Source organism: Episyrphus balteatus, chromosome 4 (assembly GCF_945859705.1).
Source record: "Episyrphus balteatus chromosome 4, idEpiBalt1.1, whole genome shotgun sequence".
Lineage (NCBI taxonomy): Eukaryota > Metazoa > Arthropoda > Insecta > Diptera > Syrphidae > Episyrphus > Episyrphus balteatus.
In genome coordinates, this window is record NC_079137.1 from 75058091 (window position 1) to 75075854 (window position 17764).

A 17764-nucleotide genomic window follows, 5' to 3' on the forward strand; every position below is an offset into this window, starting at 1 on the left:
CTTAACTGCAACACAAGCTTTCTGTACTCCTACATTGGACATTTACTCCGTTTACCTGACAAATGTATGTAAAGCAGTAACAATTTTTAGACCAGTTTATAAGAGGTAGTTAAAAAAAATTACAAGCGATTTTATACCAATCACAAGAATTCTGTCAAACTACTCTTTAGTAAACACAACTCCCTATCTAAGATAAAATTTTGGTAAAATGTTGAAGAAAAACAAAAAAAATTCCATATTTGTGGTGTAATGGCATTTATACCAATCAGGTGGACTTGCCAAATAACATTTTTCTTTGCTTGGAATAATTCAAAATTATTTAAAAACTCCTGCTGAGATCATTTCATTTGAAATTGCTCATAAAATCATTTTATATTTGAATTTCAATTTTATACCAGTTAGGTAACATTTTATATTTAAAGTCTAGAAGACTTTCATACAAAATTATATCAAATATTAAGCACATCTAAAACATTGCTAAATGTCAAACAAAATTAGCATGATCCGCAAACCAGTTTTGCTTAACGATTAAAAGGATGGCATACTAGAAACTTATGGCAAGAAACTCTCTTGGAAGGGAATTTAAATATTTAATACCAATTTTATACCAATTAAAAACAATAATTATATTTTTGTTTTTATTTTTACTAGATGTAACGCTTAAAAGGATAACTTAATAGAAACTTTGACAAGAAACCCTTTTGGTTTTATACCAATCAGATGGATTTGCGTTACACCAATAAAATAAATTACATATTTTACTATTATATTTAATTAAGAATACTATTTAACTGCCATAAATACTAATATGAAATGATAGAAATGTTATTAAATTTAATACAATTCAAAAGTCATAAATGGAAACAATATTTGGTGTTGGGGAATGGTTTTATACCAATTAAATAAAACTTATATAAAGTTGATTAGTCCTTAATTCAATTTTATTAATTTATTTTAATAAACAATATCCTTTCCCGTTGTGACATTAATTAAAGGAAGACATAAAATCTATCTACTAGTTTTGCCACTCTCATATTGGATCCTGCTGTTTTTGTCTGTCTGCAATTCCCGCCTTATTGTTTTTATTTTCCTTCCTAATAAACACAACATAACACAAAAGTCGTCATCATGGATGATCTAATCATAAAATTCAATTGAATTTTCTAATTTTAGTTCTTTATTTCGGAATGAATTCCTATTTATCCCCACCCTAAGAATAAACAGAAATAACAACAACAAAAACAACAACAATAAAATAGTACACAAATAAAATCGGGAAGAGAAGTTGAAAGTGTAAAGAAGACAATGCGGGAAGAACTTGACATGGCTGATGCGATGATGCTTATGGGCTCTCTGGTTGTTGCACTTCTATTTTTTTTTAATTCGGAAGCGCCCGAGATGTTTATGTTTAATTTTATCTATTTTAAGTTCAATGTGCTCTGTGCGGCACTCTGTTTACGGTCATAGTTCGAGTTGTATGTCACAATTGTTGTAACGAGGCGTTGTATTCGTTGATGGAGCCAAAAGTAGGAAGCAATTTTTTTTTTGTTTAGAAACTTAGGGGGCAACGTTTGCGGTAGGTATTTTCTTAGAAGCTTATAGTGATTGACACTTTGACAAAGTGTGAAGGGAAGTGTCGAAATTTGAAACTAGGTGTCAGGACTCGATGCGTTAGAAGAATTATTGCTCCATGAAGAAGTAGTTTTTGTTAGTACTTTCACTTATGAGTTAAGTTGATCAGAGTATGGGAGCTTCATTTCTGAATATGGAATAGTTTTTTTTTTAGCGCTTCAGTAAAATTAATGCCGCGTGTAAATTGCGTTAAAATTTGGGTTAAAATTTGCCCCGTCGTGCCTGTACAACAGGATAAGTTTTAATTTATTGTATTAGCCAAGCAATTGCCAAAATTTAACAAAAACAAAATTGAACCCAAATTCTAAAACAATTCAAACACGGCCTTACATTGTATGGACTGTTGTAGGGTTTGGAACGAAACCAAAATATCGATTTAGAGATCATAAGAAACTTAGCCTGCAAAATTTGGATCATAAAATTTTAAAACAAATCAATAGAAAAGGCCACTAGCGAAAATTAATATTTGGATGGCTGTTTTTCTGGCATCATAGCTACGGTGACCATCCGTCCCGGTTTACCCGGGACTGTCCCGCATTTCTACAGCTTGTCCCGGGTTTTTATTTAAGAAACCCGGGACGTGTAAGTGTCATTTATTTTGTAATTTGTCCCGTGATTGTCCCGTATTTGGACATTCTCTGATTTTTGTATTCAATATTTTAAATACTTTGTACGGAAAACAAGAAAACAGTGGCTGGAAATTAAAATTTTTCTAATTTTTTGGCAAAACGAAAATTTTTCTAAGTCTCCAAAGTCAAAAAACTTTTGCTGCAAGAAAAATTGCCTGGACAAATAAATGGGAGTGACAAACTATTAAAAATGTTCCATATATTCTAGCACAGGTAAGAATTTCGTTAACTAAAAATCAATATTTTCAAAACGATCCAACGAATTTTTTATCTGTCCCGGGTTTCGCTTCCAGAAATATGGTCACCGTAATCATAGCCCACATTTTATTATTAATAAACCAGCAAGGGACGAGAAAAACTGGGCTTACAAATTTTCGATACGAAAATGTAATCATCTCTCATCAATAACAATCGCATCTCCTTTGGATGCTTTCTGGACGTTAAAAATATAGTATAGTGTATTGATAGAAGCAAATATACTTACGAGTAGACATACTTGGATTTGAAAACTAACCAAAATCATATTTTAATTGCTTCCATTGAAGTATTGTAAATAGATATTACCTACTTCACAAAAACATTACTTTTTCTTTGAAATATTTCTCAAAATCTGTACCCATCTTTGCACTATTATCGGATTCTTCAATTTTGCTTTAAACATTCAAAATACATAATTACTTTAACAAGGTTCTTTCATACAAAACCACGATAACTTTGCAGAGACGCGGCATTTCAAATATTTTTTTAAATGGGAAGAAATGTCTATAGACAAATTTTAAACTTTATAGACTAATTTGTCAACGCGACTACCTTCGGAATGATAAGAAATGTGATGATAACAATTGCAAAAAAGTTTGAAAACTATGTTCAACTCGAAAATTTCATTCAACTCGAAAACTTCAAATCAACAGGTAAATCCATTAAAGCCCGAGTGGTCCAAAGATTGAAGCTTGGACCATTTCTCCACAGTTTGATGACGTGCTATCAAAATGCAACCTAATTCAATAATTTCAATTTCAAATAACATGCAAAATTAATTTTGACTTCAAAAACTTATACATTAAAATCGTTTGAACCACCCACCTGACAGTTTCTTTGTGTTAAAAAACTGACTTGTCGGCATCGCTGGCGCCACTATTAATCAATAAATACATATTATTTTTTTAAATAAATCTTTTAAAAAACTTAAAGCAAATCAATATTTTTAAAAACACTTAAAATAAATATATTCCTAATTTCTTTTAAAATTCTGTCTTCTGCCAAAATATGTTATTCTAATTTTCCCCAGATCGAGGTTATGATCTTTGTCTAATCGCTCCTAAAAATACCCAAACAATTTACTAGATAAATTCTTCGTCAACTAAAATCATTTTCGATTGCCAAAAAATAGCCCACGCCTTGTTTTATTTCATTTTTACATTTTACATAATTTTATTTGCGTATCAACTTAAAAAACATAAATTTTAAAGTCATATAAAATTACCCGCCAATTCTATGGTTTTACAATAATATTGTTCTGTCTATGCAGTATTTTTACTTTTCTTGAAGTAAAGTCATAACCCAAAGCAATGTGCAACATAATCTTTTGCCAAAAGTTCAACACATATCTTTTTCAGTTTTCAAATACATACTTTCAAACACTCAAAATTTTGTGACGACAAAATAGTGGCCAATCGCCAATAACACCACACTTTTTCTAAAATCTTTGAAATTTCCCTCAACTTAGACCGAACGTGAGCGTGTGGCAGAAAAATTAGCTGACAGTGTTTTTATTTATTTTAATTTTTGTTTCTATTTATTGCCAACTTCGATGAGATCATCTTAACGCAATGCGTACGGTGTGTCTGTGTACTAGTTTGAGGATATAAGGATCAACGCCAACCAAAAAAGAGATTCTTAGTTCTAAGGGCACAACGAAAATTGGCTTGGCCATGTGTACTCAAGTGTGATGTAGTCGTCAATTACAGATTTTGGCTTTTTGCCATTTAAACAAATCGATTTTATAGAAACGATAACACAAATGAATCACAAAAACTAGTTGTTGTTGTTAAAAAAAAGTTTGTTAGACAAAAGTTTTCAGTCAGACAATTTAGTTTCACACATATTCACACATTTTGCAATTTCTTTATATACACGAAGAATATTTAATATTTTTTTTTTTTTTAATTTTTATTTAGACCATGCTTCAATTTATTATATTTTTTTTTTAAATCACACGCCCTAACCTACATTAAGGATTTTTTTTTTGTTGAAAAAGTGCTCACTTACCTGTATTTGATTTTCCAACTCACGTACAATATCCTCACGAGCTAGTGTAACTTGTTCTTGTAATCGACGATCATATTCTCCAATGATTTTTTGAATAACTTGGCTTTCTTCGTTGTTAAGTTCATCTTGGTCAATTATTATGAGGGATGTGGGTTCGGTAGGTTCAGTAGGTTCAGTAGGTTCTTTGGGAGCAATAGGACTTTTTGGATGAGGATTATTTTGGTTGTCCTATAAGTGGGAGGGGGGAGCATATGCATAGGAGGAAGAGCGGAAATAAAGAAAAACACATGCAGTTAGCACAACAGAATTCCCCTATACAAAAATCATTATAAAATATTTTCAACTGCATCGTGATTTGGCATTTTTTGTTGGATGGGTCAGGTTTGAAAAGAAAAATCTTTAAAAGAAGTAGTAGTTTGACCGTTTAAATTAAAAAAAAAACTAAAAAAGTACTAAAAAAATATTATTTAGCTATTGCATATTTTTCTAAAGCTAAACTAATAAGAGAAAACAGAGTCCGTAACACGCGGATCACCAAAATAAATCTTTAGTAGTAGTAGTTCACCGAGAATGATTTTAACTGCTTTTTGTGGTTTTAAGCCCTTTTAACGTTTAAAAAGAATAGGCAAACAAATCTTTAAAAGCAGAGGAAATTCCAAAAGTAGAGGCTTGCCAGGAGGGCCTTCTAATCGGACACAAGCTCAAAAAATAAATCGAAGTCCAGAAGTTATAAATAATTATTTTAAAGAATTACGACATGCGATTACGATCATACGTCAACGTATTGACGCTATGTGTCTCTATCTTTTTCTACAGACTAAATAGAGACAGAAATACTTCACACGAAAATGTATGATCGTAATCGTATGCCGTAATTGGACCAGTTATTTTACGAAAAAAAACTAAAAAGAACGTACTTGTTCTGTTTCGTTAAAACTAGATATGCGAAGAATGATTCGGTAATCTTCAAATTCAAAGCGTACTCTAAAGCCAAACATTTAAAGCAATTTAAATTACAAAACTCCACTTAGCAACGTGCATAAGCTTCAGCGACTTCAATTTGCAGAATGTCTAATGGCTTTGAAAACCGAAGGAAATAAAAACAATTAAACAACTGCCGAAAAGTGATCTTATGAAAGAAAAATACGATGAAGTTCGTATGATTAAATCAATTTCAGGGTCTAAACAAATAAAAATCTTCTTTCTTGTTATAAGTTTCTAAAAAAACAACACAAACAAATCAAGAAATTTTAATGAACAAAAATAAAAAGAAAAAAAAAACAAACATAGAAATTATAAAAGATTTTATCAACCTTAATGGTTTAGATTCTTGCGCCACTACGCACTTTCTTTCGAAGAATAGTTACAAAAATACCACAAACTAAAAGTAGTTTCAACAAAAAAAAAATTCCACAAATTTTTTGGAGACCTATTTTCATTTGACACGTCAATTTGAATGGCATAAATTGACGACTTGACAACTTCGGCAGGTGGCAATTTGTAAATTGACAGCTTGACAAATGCGTGATTCACATAAATGTCCTACTAGCCGAGTTTTTTCAACAAACTAGGCACTCATTTTTTAATTTTATTTGCAAAATAAAAAGCAAATGAAAATCCAATTTGTTTCTGTTTTGCGTGGACAATGAATTTTAAAACTATTTCTGAGGATTGTGATGGACGTTTTGATAACTAGAAATTTTTTTTTTTTTTTTTTTTGAGACATGAAATATCTGGGCTTAGCCCTTTTGAACTTAGCATTACTCTCATATAACATAATATTTAAAAATTCATAATATATCCGTAATTCGTAAAATATTCTATTAAATAATTTTTTTAGGTTTCGATGGCTTAATTGAAAGATAATAATGTCTAGTTACTGGATTAGTACAAAAAGTTAGTCAAATATATTTTTAAAGGGACTGAAATTGAAATTTTTTTTTGCTAAAAGTTTTTTTTTATATGGTCATAATTTTGAAAAAAAAAAAATATAAAAATGTAAATCCAGAAAGTGTTTTGTTTTTTAGCTTAGACGAAGTAGTATACATTATTATTATATAAAAAATTATTTTCTCAGTTGTCCGGCTTTTTTTAGTGGTCACAGACAGTGTATGTAACTTACATGTAACATGAGAGTAACACATTAGTTTTGCTATTTATTATTTTGGAAAATAACTTTTTGTTATTCATAATTCTTAGTTTTAATGTTCTTGACACGATAATACTAAACAATTTTTTTTAATATTGATATTCATAGTTTGGGTTCGAAAGGGTTAAAGGAATCCACAATTTGATAAAAAAAAAAAATAGAGAGGAACAATTTATTTTCAAAATTCAATTTTAAGCTTACCAAATCGGGAAGCACACTTTTGTCGATATGACTTACTCGTACTTGGGCAGTGCACGGACTCACTTGGAACTTACGTTCTTTATTCAATAAAATTGTGGTAGGCAGAGAATAAACATTTAACTGAGGTATTTTCAAACATAATTTAGCTCAATAAAATGTCTAACGAGTAAAGAAAGACAGAAAATATCAAGACTATTTTTCGTCCTCGAAAAAAAGTTCTTGTTGAAGATTGATTAGCACAGAGTTCCTTCAGTAAAAACTTCAAGCTAATATCCGTAACCCGATTATTGTCGCAGATGATTGCATTTTTATGTACAAACGTTTTTGTTTGTTCTTACTGATCTAGATTTTTTGTTTTATATTTAACATATAAAAATATGAGTTTTATTTAAAAAGGTTGTGTTTTTTTTAAGTTTTCTCCTCAAAAATTTAGAAACATAGTGCTTATGAGTGCGAAAATGGTACGAACAAATGTGTGCTGAACACATAGTTAGGTAAAACTTGATGCAAATTAAGAGTCTCCTAAACGAGGAAAAGTTCTTATAAAATAAAACTAAAACTTAAAATATATGTTGGATGATGTTGTGTGAAAAGAAACAAAAATTAATAGCTTGAGCCATGAAAATGAATAAGAATTTAAACTTGTTACCTTCACCCAGCCAATAAAAATGCAAAACACTTACAATAAAATATTAATTGAGTTAATATAAAAACGAGTTATATAAATCGTGCAAAATTGTTTCAAACTTTTTGTTGGGTTTAATTTTGAAATAACATTGCTTACCATAAAATCATCCTCTGATGGGAATTTACTTTCGTAGTGTTTAAGTTTTTCATTCAACTTGCGAATGGTATCCTCGTGAGTTTTGTTGATTTCGTTGATCTTTGTCTGATAGAATGATTTTATCTCCTCAATGTTAGTTTTCTAAAATAAAAAAATTCATTAATTTCTGGATGGTAAATAAAATGAAAAAAAAAATATGTTGAATTCGAAAACGGTATGTTTTTATAACTTTGATTATAACGTAGATATCTGTAATAATTAAGGGGGGCTTCATAACAATATGAAAAAAAAGAGAAGAAATAATACAGGAAACAAAAATCGTAATGTTCTATAAATACAAATAATTTTTTATTGTATTATGTACTCAATTTTCAAATTTGAATTCTAGCTGCTCACAGTGAATAAATAAACCCATAGAGTAAAAGTATGAGCCATTAAAAGATAGAGGTTTTTGCAAAACCAATTTGACATAATTATTAACGAAGTGAATTTTTTTATTCACATGAATCGAATAGAAGAATAGTTCTTATAATAAAGCTTTTAAAACCAATGGAGTGCTATGCAAATGATAGCTCGCACATAAAAACAAGCAGATTTCCATGCTTCTATCGACCGTATAACTCCTTACGGATCATTTTAGACAAGAAGTAGAGGAAGTAAAAAAATGTTCGATTGCATTGAAAATCTTTTTAAAAAAAGGGAAAACAGTTATTTCGATTTAAACAAAAATAATCGACTTTTACGTTAAGACATAGAATTTTTTGCTGCTGTACCAGCTTTAAAAAAAACTTGCAAGGATGCGAAAATGTGGGTGTATTAAACATTTTTTAGTTCTTTTGGCCCAACAGTAGATTGTAATGAAGGATTTCATTTTTCTCTAATCTTTACAAAAAAAAACCCAAAAACAGCAAGTCGAACCGAATGCAAATTATTGAAACTTCTCTAGAGCATGAATGCCATTTGCCATAGATAGCGCCGAGATAATAATTACAATTAAATAACAAAACTTGAACTAAAAAGAAACTGAGCCATATTTCACATAGCAGTTTATCTAAAGTAGGAAATCCAACTAAGACAAGGCAAATATCCATTCCAAAGATTCCATTTTTAATGTTAAGATGCTAGAAGGTTACATTGACGTCCTAAGAAGAGTTACTATGTGAGTAAACTACAAAAAATTGCCTTTTTCAGACTAGATGATAACAAATTTTCTAGGAAAACGGATCTAGCTTCCATAGAAAGTATTATTCGATAGCTTTAGTGACAGCAGATCATTATCGTTAAAGTTTTATATAGCCGTTTTAAGAATTTGGTCTTTCAATGTTCTTACCACATCATTGGCATTCGCATCAACTCCTGTCGAATCTCCACCAGCTCCCACTTCCATCAAATTAGGTGTCAATTGTCGATGACTAGGACTAGATAGTAATTCTGCTTTTGTCTTTTTTCTCGGACTAGGTTCTTTTGATCTTGGAGCAACTTCTTCAGGCATCATTTCTTGATCAGATGCCTCCGAAGAGCTTCCATCATGGCGTTGGCTTTTTTGTGAAAATACTTCATCTGAATACCTAAAAAAAAACAATCATCAAATTAAATTCAACAATGTAAAAAACACAAATAACATACTGCTTCTCCAAATCGGCACATTTCTTTTCAAAATACTGTCTTAAATCTTCCATCTCTTTAGCATGCACAGCATCCATTTCATGACGCAGTTGCATAAGTTCAGTTGAACCATTTTTAACACTTGTCAACAATTGCCGAAGTCGATTAATCTCAGCATCTCTTTCAACTTTCTCCGTAGTCATTTGATCTGTGATAATCTTCACTTCGCCATCATATTTCATACGAAACTTCTCCAATTCTTGACTCAAAAAATCATCAAACTTCTTTTGAACCATAAAAAACAATCGAACTTCATTTGGAGTAAGATATTTTTTAAATTGTTCAATCTGTTTACTAATCGGTTGAACTTCCGATTCACCAAAATCAAAAGCTTCAAACGTTCTCGGCACTGAAGCTTGTCTTTCACGAGAATTTCTCGAATGCCTCGAAGTCTTATCCTCATTATCGGTTAAATAGTGACGATCAAAGTCATCATCACTTTCACTAACTAGATCGATGGATATTTCAGAAATTCTTTGACCACCATTGCTTTCTTGGTCACGTGGCCAGCCAGTTCTACGGGCATTTTCGAGAGCTTCAGCGAGTTGTTTTTGCAAAAGTTGAACTTCCGTGGCAAGTTTTTCACTTTCACTTTGGAGGTTTTCACGATAGTGTAACGACTGTTGAAGAGAATCTTGCAATTTCATGATCAAGTCATTACGTTTGGATAATTCAGCGGAGAAGTCAATCGCCTAGAAAAAAAATCAAATTAATGAAAAATGTTTACGAAATGGAACTTGAAAAACTTACCGCACAACCAAATTCTTCCTGCAAAGTCCTGTACTCCGTAGAAGTTGTCATCAAACTGCTTGACTCCCGACCAGATGGTGGTTGCTCAGCATTCGAATTCGACTCACGACGTTGACCCGAGTCCAATTGCATAGTTAGAGAAGCCAAACATGCATCCTTAGCTTCTACAATATTCTCCAATTCAGAAACCTTTTCTTCAAGGATTTGAATCATTTTTAAACTAATAATACTCTCATCGTCTGTCTTTAATGTTCTTTCATGTCTTTCAGTCAAAGTTAAGTCTCCATGAATTGAATTTGCTGGGGAACCAGGAGGTGCATCAGCTCCACTCGGCGAAGGTTGCCTCCGTAGGTTGTCTTCAGAAGGTGACAAAGAATATTGCTTCTCTGACTCCTCTGTGATATCCTCGAGGACATCTTTGCTGAATTCGCTGGGCACCCGTTCCATTTGCTTCACCACAACCACCTCTGTCTGTTGATCGAGTGGTAAAGGCTTGGCCTGTTGTGTTGACTGATTGATGGCAAGAATTTTTTGTCTCAATTCTTTTATGTCATCATCACGACTGGATGATGATGAGGTGGAGGAATTTTGTTCTGGTTGAGGTGTTCCAGCCAAAAGTCTGTCAATTAGACTTTCATTATTGGCCAGACTTGGATTGAGTGAACTTAAATTTCGATCTTCAAAAGTCATTTCTAATGATTCATTGACATGGACAACTTCCTCTCCCACCGAATGGTCTTTTTCCGAATGCATTGATTCTAAACTATCACCTTGGGTTGTGGAATTGACTGAAATGTCAAGACTTCTATACTTTCTAGATTGTGGTTCAATCTCATGGGGATTTGGTCTTATGGGCAAACTTGAAGTTTGTTGAATTTCTAATGAGATTTCATCAATTATCTCTGAGACATCATTTGCTGTACTTTGGTTAGTTAGACTTTTGTCTTCGGTGTCTTCTTTGTCAAAAGTTTTGTCATTTTTTCTACTCTTCTGGGAAGGTTCTAGTACAAAATGTTGTGCTAGCTTGCCTCCAGATAGTTGGTCATCATCGATTTTAAATTGTTCGTCATCATCGTCGTCTGATTTTAGATTTCGTTTATCTCGTTCCTCAGGTTTAGAGAAATTCTGTTCTTTTACTACTTCAATACTGTTTTTATCTTCTTTGGCATCGGCTTTTTGAATGAATCCACCAGCAAGGAGTTTCTTCTTTTTTCCTAAGCTCTCTTCATCACTTGCCTCTAAGCCAAAAAGATTTCTCCTCTTCGCTGCAATATCATCACCAATTCCACCTCGAGCTTCACTCAAACCCAAGCTACTTCCAGCTGAAATTGCCTCCTCAATTTCTTCTTCGATACTAACTTCATCACTGGTTGTGTTTACACTCTTCATGGCTTCCATTTCAAAGACAACTGGCTTATTCAGCGATTTTGTTGGTAATCTTTGTTCAGACCTGGAACGCGATGTAGATGGACCACCTCTTGCATTCTGATCAAGAGTCTCAGGTTGATTGGTTACGAATGTAAGATTTGGTATTAATTCGACACTCCTTGATTGTTGTGGTGTTATTGTTTCCACTTCATGCTCTGGACTTGCTGCTAGTGATATTGATTTGTAGCGTCCACGACGACGTATCAGTGAGGTGAACTGAAAGAGAAAAAAGAGAAGAAATATGAGTCCGGGAAAATATAAGAGTTTTGAGAAATGTGAAAATGGAACTGAAAATGGAGAACACCTTGTTTGAGGTACTCTGACGTATTATGAGTATAATTCTATAAGTAACGATTAAATTGATTTAACGTTCTTGTAGTTATAAAAGAATCTAGGTGAGTAGGTTGGGAGCTACGAGAACTACCCGAACTAGGTGTAATATTATTGAAGGAAACACGGACCCCGGTCAGTGTTTGGGCAGATTGGTTGTTATGGAGATGTGTTTTTAATAGCCAGCTGATGGAATTGATTCAGCGACTAATATTCACAGATCCTTCAGACTACCAAGAAAAATGGAATCGTGGGGAATCTATTACGGCAAGTCCCGAAAGGAAGATAAACAGCGGGCTTTTGACTGTAGAATTGTGATAATGTAAAGACCGAAGCGAAATTCAAGAGCTTCTGGAATCCATTTCAATCAACAATTTGCACATTCATAAAAAAATCAGATCTTCACTCAACCAAGAAAGCTTTTGGAGACGTTTTTGAGATGAGATATGCAGTACCTCAACATTTAGCTCCTTCTGACAATTCGATTGAAAAAAAAAAATAAATTCGATTCAATTTATTGTTTTTTAAATCTCCATGAATTCCATTAGTTCCAAGATCAAATTTAGAATCTTAAAAAAATCATAAATTTAAACTGCTACGAATTTGGCTTCGAATCAAATACAAAGTATGAAGCATCCTAGCTCCATATGTATGATTGGAAGATATTTTATTTCCAAAAATAGCTGCATTTTACCTCTTGAATAGCATCCACACGAAACAACAGGAAATTCCATTAATACCACCCAGAATTGTTGAAAAAGAAGAAGAAAAAAAAATTAATAGACAGGAAAACCCACAGTAAAAAAATTCCATCTGATTTATTCCGGAAGTGAGCATAAAAAATGGTAATTTAAGTGAAACAGCAAAAATATAACATAATGAAACAAATATACATATTTGAATTTCAAATCGCTCCTGACGGAACTACTTGTTGTTGAAGAGCAAATTTACAATTGGTCTTTGCTCTTAATCTCAATTGATTCTAAAGAAACCTGACCTGGTTGCTGGATAAAATAGCAACACTCATGAGATGAATAAAATCGACGTCGTCTCGGATGAGATAATTAAAGGTATTTCAAGTCATGAGTGTGGGCTTTTTGTAGAAGAAGAAAATATATTTATGTGAATTTAAATTAAAAGAATCTAAATGCTCCCAGGTGAGACTTTTAAGCGATTAGTATTTTTTTCTAGAAGAATTTCGTGAGATTTGGATTCTCCTGACAGATGTATTGGAAAATTTCATTTCGACAAGGCACATTTGATATAATTTGTCACCTTTAGAAATTTAAAATTGAAAAAAAAGAATAAGATGGGAGATAGAAAAAAAGCTTTAGAACTCAAAAGCAAATAAATTTCAATGCAGCTGCTTTTGGTTGTGCTTGAGTGGGCTGGTCTCTGGCTGATGGCCATTTAGTTCTAATGCCCTCAATGTGCGTTGTGATTTTTTTTTTTTTTTTTTCATTATTTGTTTGCGTTTCTTTGTTTTTAGGGCAGTTTTATGTAAAATATTTAATGAAGCATCATGTCTTTACATTAATATTTTTCTTTATTTTTTTATTTATTTTTATTTATTTTTTTGAAATGACGTTTATGGGTTACAAGAGCAAGCAATTCAGACTTTTAGGGCGTGAGAATATATTTTTAGATAATAAGGTGAGAATTGATATATAAAAATGTATATAATTTAAATGGTAACCTAGACACTTTGTTGAGGAAAGAACAACATAATCGAAAATATGTGGATAACTTAGTCTTAACGAGGCGTGAAAATAGACAAGATTGATATGATCACATAATTTTTCTGAAATTTCAGGTTGTTTCTGATGATGTATTTAGGAGAAGTGCTATTAATTAGGCTTATTGATATATTTATTTATATTAATATTTATTGAACTGGATTATGCAAGGTAATTGAATATAAACGGTATTAGAAATACAAACTGCTTTTGGAATATTGAAGAGTGACACCTTACAACTACGAAAGTCTACTTAGGCGAAATCGGTAAAAATGGTTAAGGTGACTTTGGCGTAGCATCGACGATGTGCAAAACACCAAAATAGCCCTTAAACATATTTTGAACGAAAAGAGTTTTTATAAGAAGAGGAAGGGGAAAGTTTTATTAGTGTACTATCGGTACACGCTTCATACTCGCCCCACACCGTATATATTATTAACCTTGTTTTAGAGTATAGGGGCATACCAACAAAATTTAATTTTGTTTGATTTTATATTTCATGTTAGTTATAAGACCCAAATTAAATATAAAACATAAATGTTCCATCGAATTGAGACGTATGCGCCCGTTTTTTTTTTCGGAAATGGGTTGTAAATCGTAAATTTGTTTGAAAAATGGAATAATTTAAAGAAATGTTTATGATTGAGTTCATTTCATAGGAATATATTTATGGACTTAGTCTTATTAAGTGCTCTTATAAAGTGGAAGCAAAAACCTCTAAATTCAGTATTAGAAATACATATTTCCTTAGCTCCATTTTGAATAATTTGGCTCCAAATCAGGAGAAAAAGACACAAAAATAAAAAATTTGACTAAGTTTGCTTAAATAAACTTAAAAGAAACTTATGCAGCTTTAGTTTTTGAGAATTTGAGAACAAAACTTTTAGAAAATAAAACCAAAAAATCGCGTGCTTTTAAAAAATTTAAGTTGCAAAAAATGCCTATTCTTACTTCGATGGGAAATCCCCTTGCAGTCACTTTGGTCTAATTTTTATCACTTCTTGTAAAAAAGTAAGACACAATATTTTTCATGGCACCACCGGCGATGGAGTTTAAAAAAATTGTCCGAACAATGATTATTTTTTTCTTATATTGGAATAAATTTTTAAGTGTATAAAAATAAAAAAATAAAACATGGTTTATTGGATTTTTAAGTCAAATTATAACGGTGGCTTGGAAACTTTCTAACCTTTTTCTCCAAAAAAAGTGACGATATTTAAAAAAAATAGTAGATAATTTTTGCTTTCAAAACAAATATAGTTATGAACAAAATTTGTAAATTGAATCTGTCATTTCTAAAAGATATATATGAACCGAGTGCATCAATATATTTTTTCTTGCCATCAAGCTTTTTCGCGCAAAAGAATTCATTTGGAATCGAAAAAGGATGCAAAGTAGAAAACACTTCACAGCGGAGGGCGACAGACAATTACACCGGCACACAAAAGAAAAAAAGTGTCATGTACCAGAAACCAGACCCATCTTTCTATATGTTTCTGGACACGCTGAATCCGAATTTCAAGTCCGTTTGGCCCGGTCACCCTCCACTTTTGAGCTGTGACTGCATTTTGTTTTAATTTGTATGCTTTTTTTGGAGTTTTTTTTGCATTTTTCTCAAAACTGAAGGGTTTTCGGGCAAAACGGACTTGAAATTCGAATTCAGCGGGTCCAAAAACATATAGAAAGATAGGTCTGGTTCCTGGTACATGAAACTTTTTTCTTTGTGTGCCGGGGATGAAAGCGACATGTCGCGAGTGCCAGCACACCAAAAAAAAAAATTATATGTACCAGGAACCAGACCTATCTTTCTACATGTTTTTGGACCCGCTGAAACCGAATTTCAAGTCCGTTTTGCCCGGTCACCCTCCAGTTTTGAGAAAAATGTAAAAAAGACCCCAAAAAAGCAAAAAACTTACTTTTTTTTTAGTTTTTTGCATTTTACTCAAAACTGGAGGGTGACAGGGCCAAACGGACTTGAAATTCGGATTCAGAGTGCCCAAAAACATATAGAAAGATAGGTCTGGTTCCTGGTACATGACACTTTTTTATTTTGTGTGCCGGTGTTATCGTTCCGATCCAGAAGCACACAGTGCTTTCCATAAGTATAACCGAACCAATTTTGGGCAATTTAAACTGATAGAGGTCGGGTTAAATTTTTTTATTATATAATATCTTTAAGAAATAAATTTGAGCACAAAAAAAAATCAAAACAAAATCCTCTAGGATTTAAGGGGATAAAAAAGCAGTAATTTAAATTTGATCTTCAAGTCAAAAAACTCTCTTAATATTTAGCAGTTATGGATATGAATGGACATCAACTCATCTTGAAATTGTTCTTCAAAAATTTTCCATTGGATTAAAATTCACCATAAATCATATGTTTTTGGGGTTGAAACCATTTCAAACACTGCTAACTGATTTGAATTGCTTTATTTTCAAATGAAGTCTTTACGTAACTTCTTACTTCAATTAAAAAGTTAATAACTTTTTATTATTAAGGTTGTGGTATGACAGCATCTAACTGATGAGCCCACTGTCATACCTGGGCGAAACGCATATGGAGTTGAGGTCACTTTAACTTTTTAATAATAAAAAGTTATTAACTTTTTAATTGAATTATTATATTCAATCACTCCTCTTAAAAATAAAAATAATTTTCATTATTTTTTTTTTTTTTTCACTTTGTTTACGTAACTTCTTAATCCGATCTCCGATTTTCAAATATCTTTTTTTTTTGAAAAAAATTTCGAACTGTCAAAAATTTGAAGATAAATACCGGAGGGTTTGTAAAGGAATTTTGGTCTTAGCTTTTTTCGCTGACACTTTTGGTGTATCATGTAAAAAAAGCGCCAAAATTGGTATGCAAATTACTTCCTATTAGGGATTTAAACTACAAAAACCCAAATGAGTTGACTTATTTTCGTTTTGTAAAGTTTTAAACATGAAAATGGATCCCAAGGACCTGACCTCACATAGTACAACGCTTCCAAGGCTTCCTACGGATTAGCCTTGGAAAATTAAAGGAATGAGTTAATCCTTCTTTGTTGTTGGTACTTATTGATAACAGGCCGTAATTTGTGCATATGCACATTTATTATTTTGAAATAATACATGCAAACGAAACCTCTTCTGATAGGGCTTACCACTGCGTTGGTAAGGGTAGGTGATACAAATTATTGCAGTTATTTTAAATTGAAAATAGTCTTAATTTTCATGCAAAGCCTTTAATCGTAAAAGTTGAAAATGAACTAAGGAAGTTCCATTTTGATTATTGCAATGAAACTGATAAGAAAGACTTATGCAATAACTAACATCGAGACAGGGAAAAGTTCATAAAAATATGTTACATGACATATAAAAAAGGATTAAACAAAGTTTTTATTTCATTCGAATGACAACTTTGAAAGCAATTTCCCAAAACTATACATACAATACAAAATAGATAAAAAAAAAAAGTGTCTCCAAAAGGTGCGACTCAAGGACTTCCACAATATTGTCTTCGTTCGTCCCACCCGTACCCATACACCACCCACTCAAACAAATCACCTCTCCAATCCCAAACTAAACTAAGTATAAGCACTTCTTTTCTATTCATAGAAAAAATAGAAAGACACACTCCACGCGATTTACGTTTATGACCTGATTTATGTCAAAATAAATAAGAATCGCATGCAAAATAATAAAATAAGCAGCGGAAAAAATACAAAATCATTGTTGTTTTTCTACATTCCAAGGACACGCATGACCTTCAGACCACCATAACTCGTTCTACCAAAAGTGTTATTGTCATTTCTCATCCAAAAGAGTGAGTATATAGGTTATTTTGGTTCAGCTTCGTTTTTTAAGGGTTTAGGGTGCGTTATCCTAAGATAAATTAGAGATTATATTTATTGATCACACTTAAGTTTAATTAAAAAAATAATCAACAACGCATTCTATCACAACTTTGGGATAAAAAGTTTTGAAAAAAAAAACATTTTTCTAAACGAAAACCGTTGAGTAACAAAATACTTAAATTTAAACCAAAAATCAATATTTTTTTAATATTCTTACATGAAACTCCCTCATATCTCTTTCAAAAAACTTTTGATCAATTTTCTAAAAAAAAAAAAACACAGATTTTTTTTTTTTATATTTTTGTTTTTCTCTCCTCAAAAGTTCACCGAACAAAAATATAAATAAATACACCACA

General features: G+C 31.9%; 1 protein-coding gene across 6 annotated transcripts in view; it reads right to left on the reverse strand.

Annotated features, from left to right (window-relative positions):
- The window catches only part of LOC129917780 (pericentrin), a 48008-nt gene that overhangs the window by 29368 nt on the left and 876 nt on the right, over nt 1–17764 (reverse strand). For 3 of the 6 annotated variants that reach the window (XM_055997905.1, XM_055997907.1, XM_055997906.1), the window contains exons 2-6: nt 10079–11722; nt 9290–10020; nt 8994–9231; nt 7664–7804; nt 4530–4757 (exon numbers count right to left, since the gene is read on the reverse strand). In XM_055997905.1, coding sequence (XP_055853880.1) covers nt 4530–4757; nt 7664–7804; nt 8994–9231; nt 9290–10020; nt 10079–11722 — 2982 coding nt within the window. The remainder of the gene's footprint in view (nt 1–4529; nt 4758–7663; nt 7805–8993; nt 9232–9289; nt 10021–10078; nt 11723–17764) is intronic. The other 3 variants (XM_055997911.1, XM_055997910.1, XM_055997912.1) reach the window with 1 other exon arrangement.